Consider the following 16,805-nt stretch of genomic DNA (forward strand, 5'->3'; position numbering starts at 1 on the left):
GAAAAATTTCCTGTGCGTAGTAAAAAATTGAGCAACCTTGTGCAAATTAGATATTTCTTAGATCTAATTTTAAAACGTTGCTTTCGGATTTCTATATTTTCCTACAATAATGGCTCGGGGATGACTTCGTTATCTTCTAAATTGTCGATTATCGAGAGCGACCTGAGGAATTTGATTTAAGACATCCTTCGACGACGGTTTTTTTTTTTTTTTTGCTTTATACCACAAGTTTCTCAGTGAAGGAAAATAAGGCTTCCCATTAAAATACTTTAGTGTAAATGTACGCGGCTGTTAATTGAGATTTAGAAGGTTGGTTGAACAAAAGTCGGTACTGTGTATTGATTTTATTACGAGATAGCTGCGCATTGAGTATTCAACAAATTATTAGATACGATGGAAGATTCTGACATTGTAAACAAAAGTTTAGTTATCTACAATGCTTCGTGTTTCAAATCACTTCAAAATTGTTAAAAGCGTAGCATTCGTTTGATTCTACTCCACGATTGTTCATTTTCTTCAGAATACTTCTTCCTACGAAGATCCTGAAACGCATTTTATTTTCAACAATCAACTTGTTATTGCCATTTAATGAGCATAATCAATATTGGTGCGATAATGTAAAATTACATACTCCACGTTACCAACATGACGAAAGAGAAGTGTTCTAGTTAACTTGCAGAAAACAGACTTCTGAATAAAATGAGCCACGGAGGAGTAAAATCGATCGTATCTGCTAGATTTTTCACAATTTTAAAGCGATTTTATACGAAAATTGTATATCCAAACTCTGGTTAGTTATTCAAAGCGTTTCTATTTTTGCATTTCTAAAAAGCTCTTTGTAGCTTACGAATATGATAATTTGATGAATATTGAATGTATGATTACTGTCTGATAATTACGTAAATAAAAAAAATTGATTCGTGGCCAATCAATCCCCTCATAAGTTGGTTAAGAAAAGACAATAACAATTGAAGTATCCTAAATGAACATTTGTGCCGTTTCGAAGCTCTATCCGTGGTCACGGAAACCGAAGTGAGGAGGACGAGGAGGAGGATTCCCTATCCGTGGTCGTAATTGAATCAGTGCCTATAGCGTGTGGTATAAGGTCCGTGTAGCACGGATCCAGACGCCGTTATACACCCGGGATGGAGATAGATATGAGATTGATAATAAGTTGAACAGACGTTCATTAACGAGACGCGTTAACGCTGGATACTGAGGACTCGGAACTCGATTAAGTCTCTAATTTATTAGTTGGTAACTCGAGTAGGTAGCCCCAGAGCAGAGTTTCCGCCTGGTTGCACGTTCTGTTGTTAATTGGGTCTAGCTCGGATTCTACGGAGGAAGAGAGGAGAGAGAGAGAGAGAGAGAAAGGGAGGGAGAAAGAGAGAGAGCGAAGGAAGTAGTGCCAGAGGCTGCGGGACACTGGCACCCGATGCATCCCGGACTATCTCCCGCCGGAAAAGTGAAGGGAGAAAAATATATAGCTCAGCCCTTAAGCCCGTCAGATTCATAAAATGGAGCCCATTTTAATCAGTCCCGTTTCCCAGGTAGGCGAAAAATAAAGCAAAAGCTATTTAAGTCGATATAGATGATTAAAATTTGTCCGCTCTCAGCGCGAATCCTGCGAATTCAAGCTCTTTCTCTTCGTCTACGTGCTGTTAATCCGCCCCCACTGATTTTTTCATCCTCTCATATCCGATCCTATCCTTCCATCCTTTGACCCCAATGGCAAGGAACGGCTTGTCAGGTGAGAAGATTGACCATAACGATGATTTGCGGTGGGATTTTCGTCCGCGAAATATATCTGACATAACTGAAGAAAGTGAGAGAGAGAGAGAGAGAGAGAGAAGGTTGAGGGTCGCCAGCCGTGGGCTGAGACACCCCCTCTCCCCTCCGTCAAGATTTTGACGGCATGCAGGAAAGAGGCCGACATTCTCAACGCGGAAAGCCGAAGATATTGTACAACAAATGGAGCACTTTATCTCCTTGCTTTCTAGTCCTCCTTCCCCTTCTCTATTCTTGAGGTAAACTCTGCGGAGGGCAGCGAATCTTGATATGAAGTCCCGCCGACACTTTCGCAATGGAGAAACATTCCTCGCTCTAAACTTCCGCAGAGACGCGATATCTTTTCCACTCTCACCGGGAGAACGTGCAGGACCGTAAAAAATATAGCCCCTGGGAGCATTTTGGAATGAGAGAATAATTCAGATGGTGTATTTTCTCTTCAGCGAGATGTATCGGACGTCTAGTATTCGCTTTGCGCAGAAAAATTGCCAGTGCGCCGCCTGTGGTCATGACAAGAACTTTTGGTTGAGTAAATCACACGTACGAACGGAGTCGAAAAGGTTAAGATTCGATAAGCGATTGAAGGGTATTTCGGTCAGCGTGTCGATACCTACGCGAGATGAGACAAAAATTCAACACCCATTATTGCGAGCAAAAAAAGCTCAATTACTGATAATTTGGCAAAGTAGATTTATTATTCCGTTTTCGAAATGCCAAAATCATATTGCTTATGCGATATTGATGGATCTACCTCTAGAGATGATCATGATTTGCTGTTCGAATGTATTCTGTACACGATGTACGGCGCATGAAATGGATCTGTAATATATATACTCGTTGAACAAAGAACAAGTTAGTCCATTTATTTAACCTATTACAACTTTCCATGCACAACGTCTCTGTGATGACCCGAAGCGTTGATAAGGGAGAAAAATCGTTTCTAGCCATGCGTGGAATAGTTGTGTATGACAAAAAATGAGTAGAAATTTATGAAAATGTGATTGAAGACACGCTTTTCGAATCGAAATTGGAAAGGTAAATTATTTTCAACGTTCGAGAGGTATTACATTTAGAACAAATTAATTTTAATTGACCTGAGTTACAGCTTTTGAGCTTTCGTATTACCATTTTTCCTCAGTTTGAAGAAAAAAATAAATCACGGATGTTGATTCTTCGAGATTCATTCAGGAGGCCTATGTGGATAGAACAACGCGTCGAAGCAAACATCTTCAAAGGCTACAACAGAGGCGAGAGAACACAAACAAGCAAGGAGAAAGGAAACAAAGTCGGGGGAGATAAGGATGCAGGGAAACAATCGGGATTTGTGTAGGACTTGTTTGCGAGGGTTAACCAGGTGATTAAAATCCCGGCTGTGAGTTTCGAATGAGATTTTATCATGCGCATATACGGTACGTGTGTATAACGCAGGCAGGACCGAGAAGAAGCGGCTCTTGCGTCCCTTATTATAAAACTTGACCAACTTTTCTATTGTTGAGAAACTTTCCTCGTATATATAAATCTGAGAGATAACTCTTAATAACTCTTGGCTGAGAATTGTTGAAAAGTCAAAGCCTGCTGCTGCGAACAACGCAGAATGCCTTGCATGTACTTTCTTCACTATTCCGCAGTTATTCCTGAAACCATGCTGACCACGCTTCGAATTTAATTAATTTCCGGTTCGACGCGTTCCTTTCATTCGATTCTTAATCCAGCCTCGTTCTTATTAACTCTCGTTTTATTACATTAATGCCGAATTATTGTTTAATTTTTCATCTCTGTAGAAGAAAAGTTAGATTTTGTATTTTCAGTAGTTTCCTTTCACCGATTATCTTGAATTTTCTTTCCGAGAATCCAAGAATTTCCAGTTTCGATTTGACAAAGACCTGATTTTTTTATTAACAGTTCCCTTTTTTCGACATTCTTACTTCGATACTAACAATAAACTTTTCCGACACAAATAATTGTTTCAATTCTGAATAAAGATAAATTTCTGTTCAAATTTCAATTTATCCTTTCCAAGCAATCGATTTCGAATCTTAAGAAGTTTGTGAATCAAAGTACAAAGCAAATGCTGAATAAATCGATACCGAGCAATTCAATGGGCGAATTGATGTCAGTTTCAAACTGATATCAATGCAAATCATTATTATAAGTTGGCCGTTTTTCTCATCACAACTCAAACAAAGCAAATTGTAAATTTTTTTCACGACAATAAATCGAATTCATCTAAAATTGGATCAAATTTTTCACTTTCATCGTTAAATCTTTACTGAAAAAAAGTCGTCACGATTCTGTTTCCGTTTTGTTTGTTCTGTTCACGCCACGTCCACTGTTTGAATGTTGTTTTCCTACTCTGCGGCGAGTGCGAGAATCGAATGAAAATTGTTTTTGTCCGCTGGATATACGAATATAAATTGAATGTGTGAATTTATTGGAATGGAATTATGCTAAGATGGTATTTTTTTTTTTTTTTTTTTTGTTTTTTGGTTTCGTACGACCTCCGTTTATTCATTCTCTTACAGGCACTCTTTATTTATTTCATTAGAACCATGAGACGGTACGCAACGTGTCTGTACTTGTGTTAGCTGATATACACGATAAGAAGGAAAAGGTGGAAAATAGAAAAATCCCCACACATATTACACATACTTTACAGCACGTCTATTCGTAACAGTCACGTCAAATATTTCCCCATTACCCTGGAAATTTTCCTCACATACAACAACTCTGCACGGATCTTCAAGAATTTCCAGCTAAAAAATTCAAAAAGATTCTGAATTGAAGCGTTACTCAAATTTCCCAACGTCGAATACGACGCAAGTTCCGAATACCTGAGGCGCCGCTGTTCCGCTATAAAAATTTCAATCTCGTCGACAAAATTGTTACATTGGTTTTAACATTTCAGAATTTTCGACCGAGCGTTTTCTTTTTTTCTTGAGCTCATTTATCGATACTTTTACAGGAAGCAAAGTTTTTTTCCATCGCGCATCATCCGCCGTGACTTTTGGTGATTTTTAAGGACACGTACAGTACAATATCCGAAAGGCAAGATACAGGTTTGGAAAATATCGAACTATGCGCGGGCGTGTTGACGATCAGTTTATTTTTTTGCAAACCATCCTCCACGCTAATTTGCAGGGTGCGAAGACTAAAAGGCATAAATCCCAGAACGAGGGGACTTACTACCGCGAAGTTCGCCAAAGCGTGAAGTTCAAATTGGTTTATCTGTCCTTCTATTTCCCGTTTATTATCCATCACTTTTTCTCTTTTCTTCACTCCCTCTCTGCTTTTTACAGCCCTGCGTGGTAAATATTATTAAACCACCCTCAGCGCTGCCCGTACCCCGTGAATAATCATTGAATTCGTACGAGGGGTTCAGAGTGATAGAATAAAAACTGAAAGAGCCAATCGATGCAGATCCATTAACCGCGTCGAACCTTTGTAATTAACTGTAAAAATGAACGATCAGACCTGGGGAGGCCTAGATGAACGAATACGGAAATAGAGGTTGAAAATTCAAATAGAAGACTCACCGCTTGTCGTCACCTGCATCTCTGCTACCGGAGCAGCGTTGAAGAGGTTGTCTGCAACAGAAAAACGACACAAAAGTTTATTATTATTCGTCAAATCGTGCGAGAGCGAAGAAAAATGAATAATATGTGGGATGACCGATAGACGGAAAAAAGTTTCAAAATCGAATGACTTAAAATAAAAATTATCTGTCCAATGAATATGAGGAGTTGGAAGAATACGAATACATGCAATTAGAGGGATCACCTAATCTTGCGGAATCTCTGTTACGAATTTACAATTTACACCACGAATCGATGACTTTTAATTAAACTACATATCGCGTAGTTATTTAATATTCACAAATGAATTCAGTATCGAACTAATGGATGCGATAATTTTTTTTATTTGACGAACGATAGTAATTCACAGATAATTTTCACCGCGAATTGAAGAAAAAGAAATAGAAATGCTGGGAAGAGGTGTTCAAAGTTTTTGAAAATATGAGTAGGTGAATATTTACTGCAACTGAAACGAATCAGGCTGCGCATCTCTGATTTGCTTTAATTTTTTTTCCTCACACACCCTAGAGTTGTTATCGTTGGTGTTTTTCAACTTTTTTTTCGTTCTTTGTCGCTGCCTGTAAGAAAACTATCTCTTTGAGGGTTGAATGTAGGCTAAACTTATTGACCCAAAGCTTCGATGGTGGGTATACAGAAAGCTCCTTTTAGATGTCTGATATCGACCTGGATCCTTTGTTGCGTGTATAACGGTCTCGACTTCCTTTCAACGAACGTCCGAACCAGATGCGATGCCGCAACACGCATCGAAACTTAAAAAGCTACTCAATACCTCAGTTTATTTTATTTTATTTCATTTGCACCCTCTCGCCATCGCGTGGCTTTAATGCCTTCCGTTGAATTGAATTGGAACAATTGAACTCTATTGGTCAGCGAGATCATACAGCGGTAATATTTTTGCTGCAAGGCAGGGGAGCCAACTCACGCAAAGCTGGATATGAGATTGGAATTCTGTTGTTACGACGATTCGTAGCAGTAATTAGTTGACAACACAAGATTTCCATGCCTAATCGTATCGCCACATCAACTGTTTTAGGGCTGATTCACCGAAAAATATTCGCTTCATCCATGACAAAGTTCACGCACGCGCAACCGGACGCTCAATTTGCCAAGTTCCGTTCCTTTCCTCTCTGCATATTTTCCGGAGGTTAGTATACATGGGTTTTGACGTCATAGTTGGAACTCGATTAGAGGACGAATTCAAGATGGGTAGCGGGTACCATTTCGATCAATTTTCAAGCCTCGGCGGAGTCGAGGGTTTCCTTCATCGGCCCTCTCTCGAGGACTCGGAAGAAAATAACTTCTCAACCCAGCGTCGAACGTTTATATCACCTCGCCCTCCTACGATTCCTTGCACCCTATAACGTCCCCACTTAAATACGCACGTATTCGAATACCTATCAGCGTCCCGTTTACCCCACAACAGTGAATAATAATAATAAATACCCGTCTCCTAAACCTCGTCGTTTATTTTCTCTTTAACTCGATTTCGTTTTTTATTGCTTTGTTTTACTCTCTCCTACACTGGTGGCAGCTTTGCAGTCGCCGCCTCTCTCGTTGACACCTAACAAAATAGGCACCTCCTTTACAAAAGAGAATGTAATTACGACGCATGTCTACTCATCATGACTTGGCCGCCTTTGGAGTTGGGTCAGGTTAGATTTTGCTGGGGTTAAAGCTGCAGGGACGCGCAAACTCCGCGACCCTTTAATCAATTTCACCTGCTGCCACATGGAGATAAATTACGAACGGCGGAAACGTTCTCAATCCTACGCAACGCACAGCTCTTGTTATCCAAGGATTTCATGGTTTTCGCTCAAATCTAAGTAGCGGAATGGATACGATACTCTTTTTACTTGGAGCCATGAATTAATAGTCCCAGACCAAAAACCCACAACGATGAACTAAAATTGTAGTTACGATTACCAAAGAAATATAGTAAATGAGAGACCGGTTTGCTATTGTGGTGCTCTCAACTATACAAGCTCAGTAACGGTCACTACGTGATATGCATGGTCTCTGTTACTATGGTCACATAGTAGCCATTACCATTGTACATTGTACGTAATACCATATTCATGTAGTAGCGGTTACCATATCGACATAATTCCCGAAACTTTGCTCATAGTCTTGACAACCGTTATACCGTATAACATGCCGTGAATAAATAATCTGCCGAGATTGCCTATCGCGATAACGGCCAAAAAATTAGAAAAGAACGTAGCTTGTCGATGATATAGAACTTGGCTGGCTCGCAAAGTCCCATAAGCGTGGCCGCCTTTATAAATCTTCAGTCACCGACACAGAGATTACGTACTTGAAACAAAAAAAACTATCACCAGTTATTAAAAATTTTGCATTAAAAAGAAATCGATGGAATTCCAAAGTGAAATTTTTAAATAAAGTGAACAGTAAACCGGACCATAGTTCTAGTTACGTAACGGTTACGTAGTATCCGTTACCATATAAATGGTACTATATAATGGTAAATACGTACTATATTTTCAAGTATTGGACATTATAATCCATAGTTAAAGCTACTATACTTGCACATAGTATCAATTACCATGTTAAAAAAGGTTTTAGCTTTAATAAAAAATTTTCCCAATGTAACGTCAAGTTTTCATCGCAATTTTGTCAAAGCACATTCAATCACTGTCACCATAACTCAATTGAACCATCCAATATGTAGTAAGTGAATTTTGAAAGGAACCAGTGTCCTCTTTATCTCAATAACGGAGTATTGCCGAGAAGAAAACAAATGTAAAAAGTAAAAATGGTAGATCGAGTTGCCGGCAAGGAATAAACGACGTTTCCATAATCCGATTATTCTTTCCTTTCCCATCTGATTCCCGTCCCTTGAAGGTCGACCAATCAATCGATTCGTAGTTGCAGGTTACGCGAGGCGTGTCTTACCAACCATTTGTCAGAATTTCTCGTGAACGTCTGATCGGTAGGAATAATTTCCGGCATTAAAGCAAAAAGCCGTGGCATCACGGATGTCTGACGTGAAACTATGAGGGTTTAGGGTGGATATTGGGGCGAAGCAAAGGGGTGGAAGTGGGTGTCGGGGGGCGGACGAGGACGCGGAGCAAAGGAGAGGGCGAAGATGGGAGAATGTGGGAGGCGAAGGCACGTGTAGATCGACGTGTAAGTGTCAGGAGGGGAATGCCTGCAGCGCAAGCACCTTCGATATCAGCCCAGCTGCCTCGCAATATGACATCGAGCCTCGGCGCCTTCCGATGTTTCGCTCCCGCCTCCCGCCTCCATGTCCCATATCAGGGAGTAAAAACTGATTGGATCCAAAACGTGAGGGCCGCGAACAGGATCTTGGAAGAAAGAGCCGACGCTGTGCCGAGGGATTCTTGTTTCTGGTGTAGGTATATTATACCTAAATCCCTGCGTGCTACGCGAAATTACACGACATTACGACTGGCGTGAAACGGTGGTCGAGAGGGGTGACAAGAAACAGAAAAAATTGTGCTGTCGCGGTGAGATTATCGTAAAACTCCTGAAAATCAAGGATTCATGCGCTCGACTATGTGAAACAAGAGTAACTGACAGAGACAAAATCGTTGGAAAATCGCCGACCACGTGTGGTATTTGCATACCGAGAGAAATTTTTTCTTCCGATTACCTCTCAGTCCTTAAATATTTTCATCTTTTCACGACAATCGAAAAATATAGTTTTAGGTAGAAAATGAAAATTAGTTTTCTAGCTGTTACCGGAAAGTCTAGTATGCGTTACTGTTCTTTCTCATTACGATCACTGTTGCTGTATTTTCTTGTAACTGCTGCGAAAATTTAATGCTTATTTAACTAAAAAAGTAGAGTTGACCGAAAAAACTGGTTTTACGTTGCAATTACCAAAAAGGATCGACTGTAGCGCAAAATAGTTACGCGTACCTAGTTTTTCGTAATCCTGACAATATTCAGACAGTTTTTTTGAACGATACCTGTTTTACTGAATTTTTCTAGTTACTACAACAAACGAAATTATGTTCAGTGCATCACCCTTTCAACAAATTATTCATTTTCATTTTTTATCATTCTAAATGACCAAACTATCAACGAATATTACACATTGCTAAAATATATGTGAAAGTTTGTTTCGTCTCTTCGTAATAGTTGAAAATCTAGTAGATATAGGGAAATTTTTGCAGAGGAGGTGTTTTTTTCTCAGATTTTCACTCTTTAAGATGAATCCGTGTTTAGAAGTTATACGTCGTGAGTGGTTTCAGAGGTTTAGCCGTCATTCGTTATAAGGCCGCTTTCTGCAACGACGATTTTTCCGCGTCGAGTTCCAAGGCTCCGCCCTTGAAGACTCAGCAAGGTATCTCGATGAAAAGACCCCCGATCTATACACCCCCTTTCTACTCTACCCAGCTTTCATTTCCCTACAGCCCCTAGTAGACCTCATAACGACAGACGGCTGTATTTTGGCCCGTTGGAATTCGAAGGTAAAAAGCTTCAAGATTTATTCTCCTCAACTGCCTTTTCTAGCTTTGCGATAGAAAAATTCTCCGCTTGCCCAAGGCACCAATTTCTTTTCTCCCAAACTTCTGTTTCACGATTTTTTAAGCGAAAGCACGATGCGTGAATTATCGATTGTTCTGCGAATTATGTTTTTGAATCGTCCTGTAGATACTCGAAATGCTTCGCGATTCTGCCGAGGTAGAACATCACAGTTGTTATACAAAGCCGGGTAAATGGTCGTCTAGACTCTGGCTCGCAAGCGTGTAATGATTCGATTAAATTAATTCCTCAAATAAGAGTAGGTATGCTGCTCTTGCGTGCATTCGTGAATTTCAACACGTGTCTGTATAGGTACAAGTACCAGCTGCATGGCTGCCTAGATTAAATCTAGGATACCCTGTGCTCGAATCTCTCTCTCTCTCTCTCTCTCTCTCTTTCACTCCGGCTCCGAACAACTTGAAAATGGCTAATTCATTCGTGCAGGCCCCGACTGAAAACAGTTTTTTAATTAAAAAGATACGAAAAAAAAAAGAATCAAATCATTTCCATAATAATGAAAAATTTTTACAGTGTGTTATTCAAGTAGCAATATGTCGTTGATTAAATTATCGTTTTAACAATCATACAAATGTCAAGTGCCGATTGAGTAATATTCTTCAGAGTACAGTCAAAGCTTTGAAAAATTGGGAAATCGAACAGCTTTTAAAAATTTCAAAATTATTTTATTTAATTATTTTCAACAGTCATCATTCAGGAGGTTGTTGTAACCGAAATCGGTACTTGTTATTAATTTCATTACAAAATAGCTGTATATAGAGAAGTTATCAAATTATCATAATCGTAGGCTATGGAGATCTATTTGCAAACACATCAATATTGAATACTGGAATTATCAGCAAAGAATAAGATATCGATACTTTATTTCAAATACCTTAAAGATTGTAAAAAATTTATTCGATTCGTGTGATTTCACTCTACGATGGTTTATTTCATTCTGAATACTATAATCTGCTGCAAATTCACTAGAAATCTTTATCTTGTGATTTTAGAAACTTTATGTATTTCATTTGATAATAGTGCACTGATGTTGATTATCGTCAACAAATGAGAATATTAAATTTCCTTGTAAGAAAAAATAAATCTGTTTCAGTCATTTCGTAGACGATTGTCTTTTGAATAACACAAACTGTCGTAGAATGACATCGGACAAATCTACTAAATTTTCTTTTTCTCAATTTAGAAGCCATTTGAATCGAAACATCGATATCTAAGCTTTTGCCTATAATTCTAGTATTTTGTACATCTTCGTATTTTTGAAGCTATCGCCATAACTTACGGGTACAAAAATCAAATAAATACTCAATATACGACTACGTGTTAATAAAGGTAATAAAAAGCACAAATTTTCGGCCGACCAACCGCCTTAATTTCATCTAGCACTTTGATACATCGGTATTACCAAACATCGTCTACGAGAGTTGAAGCATCTGGGTCAGCCTAAATATAAGCATGAAAAATAAAGAAGAAAACAGGAATGGCACTGAGAATGAATAAATCAAAGACGAAAAGAGGGGATGGCGAAATGAAAGATTAAAAAAGGAGTTTCAATCTCGCGATTTAATCTCCGACTGTACATACAAAGTACATAATATGTATATATATAATGTTTAAATAACGAAGTACGACTCTCTGGAAATTTATTACCTCCCATTGCACGGAGTTTACATCGTTGGAAATCAATATTTACGTCGTACCGAGAGATACTATCCATTAGTGCATTATTTGAAATTATTATTTCAATACTAATTAAAATGTGACACGATAGCTTGCTTCGCTGATTAAATAATTCCAACAGATTGCCGGCGAATGTACGGGAATATTGAGTACCGGTATTAATTTTTTGACTTCTAATTTAGCTTCCCACTTTTTTCTCCACTGCCTTTAATTCTCATGCAAATGGGGCCGGTTGCCGATTCTATCCCAGGGTTAAATGGACCGTCGTTTTACGTTTAACCGCGGTAGATGATCAATTATAAAATGAACGGTGAACTCAGGGGAGGGTTGACACTTCCAAGCGGTGCGAGGAGAGAAGAGAGAGAGAGAGAGAGTGAGAGAGAGAGAGAAAGGAGAAAGTCCAGAGGTTTTCTCCGTCGCGAGGAATGATTACCAAAGAGCCGAATGCAAAGCGAATGAACATAAAGAAGGTGGGAAACCATGAGAAAGGGGAATCAGCTAAGAAAAGAAAGGAAGAAAAAAATTAAAAGTTCTGAGAAATTAGCCGAATGAAAGAAAAAAACACCAGGGAGGAAAAAAAAAGAATGCAACAAAAGAGAGGAAAAAAAACGAACGAGATATCGTTGCAAGGAAAGTTAAATTTGGTTCGCGAAAAGTTTAACCGCATACATTTAAAAATGGGTGGTTCAACTTGGGCAAGACCGCAAACTTGCAGGATATGTCGGATTATGTCTTGCCGCGGGAGCTTTTGAGTATGCACATGTACGTGTTTATGTATACACGCAGTTACTTGTGAACATATGAACACTTATATTTTCATGGAATAGGTGACGATAAGGTGAATATCCTATTAATTGCTGCCACCTTAAGCCTGAACAACCGAGACTTTATTTGCTACACCGAAAGAAATTTTTACAGCTATAAAACTAATTTTCATTTCCTACCTAGAACTATACTTTCCGATTGTGGTAAAAAATGAAAATAGTCAAGGACCGAGCGGTACCCGGAACTAAAAATTTCTCTCATTGTCAGTGTTAAATTTCTGACGGTTGGTCGACCTGGCGAGAAATTGCTCTCGGATTGCAGGGCTTGCGCGTGAAATTTCAGCAGACGACAAGCCGTGCAGTCGTTAGGAACTCGCTCTGTAACGGATTGCCAAAGGTGAATAGCGGGAAAGAAATACATCTGAAATGCACGTGCGCATGGATACCAATACAGAGGCGTGCGAACCGTACACGTTTCTCATTAACGTAGAGCCGCGTTTCTATTTTGTCTTCTCCTTTTTTTGCCAATTTCTTTTTTCGCTCTCCCCCTCATTTTCCGCTCTGCGCCCTTCCCAGCCCCGTTTCCTGACACTCTTTTACTCGCCTTCTCACTGTTCCTATTTTCTTTTCATTCCTGGGATGGCCATCGCTCGCCGGCAGCTCGAGGTCTGACTCCGCGTGCCCCGAGGAAAATAACATGTTTCCATTCTCCCTCCGCTATCTTTCTCCCGTTTCCTACCGTTTCCACCCCTCCCCTTCTTTACCTATTCGCAGTTTCTCCTCGTCCGCGTCGCCGAGCTGCCGCGGATACGAGATTATCATCCAGCAAAAGCTACGCGCTGCAATGGGCGACAGATTTTTCCACGATGGGGGAAATCTGCCCGCCGGGCTGCAGGCTGAAAAGCCGGATGACATCCGACGGGATTATTACTCGCCGGTATAACCTACGCAAAAATTTAACTGCACAGCTTTCCGTTCGTTCCATCTCGCTTCAAGAAGTTCACCGGCAAAAGATCGATGCTCCTTGTTCATTTTATCGCGCGATAACTTTACAATGAGTTATTCGTGAAATTATTTTATTCGTAAGTATGTCTTCGTAGATTTATTTAAAAATACAAAAATTGAAGATACTTTGAGTTCAAATTAGAAGCAAGATTCGATGCTTTGTTTCAAATCGCTTGATAATTGCTGAAAAAGTTAACATGTATGTTCGTTCGATTTCACTCTACGGTGGCTTATTTTATTCAGGAAACTATTTTTTACAAATTAGCTGGAATACTTTTCCTCTCATGCTGGCGTTGTTTAATATCTAATTTCACAACACTGCGTCGATATTAATTATGATCATAAATGGGAATATCGAAATCGTTACTGAAAAATGTAAACAATATCAAAGTGACTTTGCAGAAGATAGTTTTCTGAAGAAAATAAATCGTTGTATACTGAAATTGAACGACTTTACTAAGAAACAGTTACTCGTAAGAAATAATTTTCACAACAAAACGAGCTATGGCATGGTAATTATTTGAACAACGGTTTTTTAGAGTAGAAACTACAAAGTTTGTGTTGATAATTACGCATCACTAGGTTGAAGTTACGGTCACTTGTTTCCGCTGTTTGAAAACTACAAAATTATTCTGCCTGCATAATAAACATCTCGCATATTATTACAAAAAATTCTTTTCTATTCTGTACGTTTTATTTAAAAATTTTAATAACCTGGAGTGTTACGTTTCTTCTCCCTTTACTTATATCTTGACTGTAGCAGATTGTGCGATGCAAGGAAATTTCAATTCAAGGAAGATTGAGCACATACTCAAACACAGTCGTGGGAAACACTCGATGCGGTGAATTGAAAGAGGGGATCTTCGTGCAAGCAGGGCGCACTTCGTAAATTCAAAACGATCATTTTTTTCCAAATTTGAGCAGTGCGGAACATGTTTTAATAGTTTGTGAGCCAAATTGGGGAATAGATATTAATCGAGTGTAAATCAACTTTCTGCAACTTTACAGTTTATTCATTTATTTCCTCCAAACATTGTGTATACTTTTGAAAAAGCGAAAATGCGTTTGATAAAAATTTGAAACACAGCAAATTGAATATGAAGTAAAACCGAGCTAAAATATGGAATAGTCAGGATGAATAAAAATGTGACATGCAAGAACATTGAATCTTCACAATTTGACGATTTTGTATATTCGTTTTCTGTACTTTAATTTTCTGCGTTTTGACTTTTCTATATTTCGACTATCTATGCGCATGAAATTTCTCCGAAATATATCGTAGCATTTTTTGAAAATTCGATATTGTAATTCTTTCATTTCGAGTTCTTTCTACATTTTCACCGTAAACCTACATGGTCTGCAATAAAAACGATTATTCAAACCTGAAAAATAATACAGTCAGTTGGAAAGTACAGTAAATGTGGAAATAAAAGCAGATTAATTAAATCCGGTAATATCTGAAAGAGTCGGAGTGTAAAATTTCGGTTGTACATGTGAACGTAATTAACGGCGGTTATTGGCCGATTTATTAGCAACCTACTACCTATAATAACAGAACGGCTGCATATCGCCAGGAGTTCGTTCGAGCAGAAAAACGTTGAGAATTTTTTACCCCGTTTCAACTCCACCCTCATCTCGTTCTTTCTCGTTCTCGCGCCAATTTTCGCCGAATCACGTATTTCGCAAAACCGGATATTACGTGACAGCGGTAATTAAAGCGAAAACCGTGCGGTGCAACGCGCACGAAACAAGAGCAATCAGAATTGTAGGCGGGGGGCAGAGTTCGTTCTACCCTTCTCGAAGCCCACGGTGATACGTGGGAACGCAGCCACCAACCGCCACGTCAACGAGGGGAAATCATCGCGAGGCCTTTCCGATTTCCCTTGGCAAACCCTTTGTTGGCCTTTAAAAGTTACTTTATTGTCGAAAGTTCCGTACGCTGAGAAAACTTTCATTTCTTACAGTAACCAGAAAAATTGATTAAAACAGGTATCGTTAATATAAACTGTTTGAATATTGTTGGTACGCGTAACAATTTTGCGCTATTGTCGATCCTTTTTTTGGTAACTGCAACGCGAAATCAGTTTTTTCGGTCAACTCTACTTTTTTAGTTAAATAAGCATTAAATTTTCGCAGCAGTTACAAGAAAATATAGCAACAGCGATCGTAATGAGAAAGAATAGTAACGGATACTAGACTTTCTGGTAACAGCTAGAAAACTAATTTTCATTTTCTACTTACAACTGTATTTTTCGATTGTCGTGAAAAAAAGAAAATAGTTAAGGACTGAGCGGTAACCGGAACTAAAAATTTCTCTCAGTGTACCGACTGGACTCAAGGTTCGACTCTCAACCCTTCAGATTTTTTGCTAATCGGTCCCTTAAGCCCTTGATCCTTTAAGCGGCAAGAAAAATTTCACTGTGCTGCAAGCGCGGAAAAGTCATTTTTGGATTCAGCAAACACGGAAAAATAATATTCACCAAAAACATGCCACGTAGCTGAAATAAAGTATTTTTTTGCAAACCTGCGTAGTTATCAGTAATCTGACATTGTTGTGCGTGATTATAATTACCGCTGGATAGTGGACAGATTTTTCTGGGTTTAAAAGATTCCGTGCTTTGGAGGTGTCATTGGAAAAGCAAAAATCATGATGCACCATATATTGAATTACCGCTACCGCGGATCTTATTCCTTAACTCCAACATTCAACAAAGTTTCCAAGTGACCATATTAAACCTATTAAAGAAAAAAGTTCCGGAATATAACGATTGTTTCGCTGCCTGTGTGTTTTTAAAAGCGGAGAATTTTACAGTGTTTTTGACGGCGATTTGGGTATGACAGAGAAGTGGTCCGGAATACCGGCGTGCAATAACTTTGTTATTACGAAAATCCAATCATAAATGTTGCGGTTAAAGTACAAGTGTAAAACACGGCGTTGGGGGCGATTCGAGCCCCCCACCCCCATGTCCGCCATTTCACCCCGTGTCGCCAACTTTTTACCCCCTCAGGAATACGCGCCAGGTTTACGCGGCGATATTTCGTGATTGGATGTAAGTCATAGATCTCTGGCAATATCAGCGTAAAAAATAAAAATTCGATGTATGTTTAATATTTATCCGGTCGGAGATTTCGACACTTGGTAAATTGTACAAGAATACGAGCGATTGAAATAATCACGGATGACTCCTGTGTCTGCATTGAACTGTTCAAGATTAGAATAACTTTTCAGGTTTTTTTGCTGAAACAAGATTTGGATGTTAGTTTTTACCGAATTTAAAATCCTCCCCAAGTATCGAGTCTAAGAGATGCCTCAAAACCATGTGATTCATTCCCATTTTCAAATAACGTGTCAGAAAGTATACTCGGTCCAGTTTTTTACGTGATTTTTCCCGGCTTCCTCCTCGGGTAACAGCGATTAAAAGATGGTTTAAAAACATTTTCGAGACTA

General features: G+C 39.1%; 1 protein-coding gene across 2 annotated transcripts in view; it reads right to left on the bottom strand.

The window, feature by feature from the left end:
* Positions 1 to 16,805, bottom strand: part of LOC107223388 (kielin/chordin-like protein) — a 183,110-nt gene that overhangs the window by 125,935 nt on the left and 40,370 nt on the right. For both annotated transcript variants that reach the window (XM_046733462.1, XM_046733461.1), the window contains exon 4: positions 5,322 to 5,372. In XM_046733462.1, coding sequence (XP_046589418.1) covers positions 5,322 to 5,372 — 51 coding nt within the window. The remainder of the gene's footprint in view (positions 1 to 5,321; positions 5,373 to 16,805) is intronic.

The sequence above is a fragment of the Neodiprion lecontei genome, chromosome 3 (genome assembly GCF_021901455.1).
Source record: "Neodiprion lecontei isolate iyNeoLeco1 chromosome 3, iyNeoLeco1.1, whole genome shotgun sequence".
NCBI classification, from domain to species: domain Eukaryota; kingdom Metazoa; phylum Arthropoda; class Insecta; order Hymenoptera; family Diprionidae; genus Neodiprion; species Neodiprion lecontei.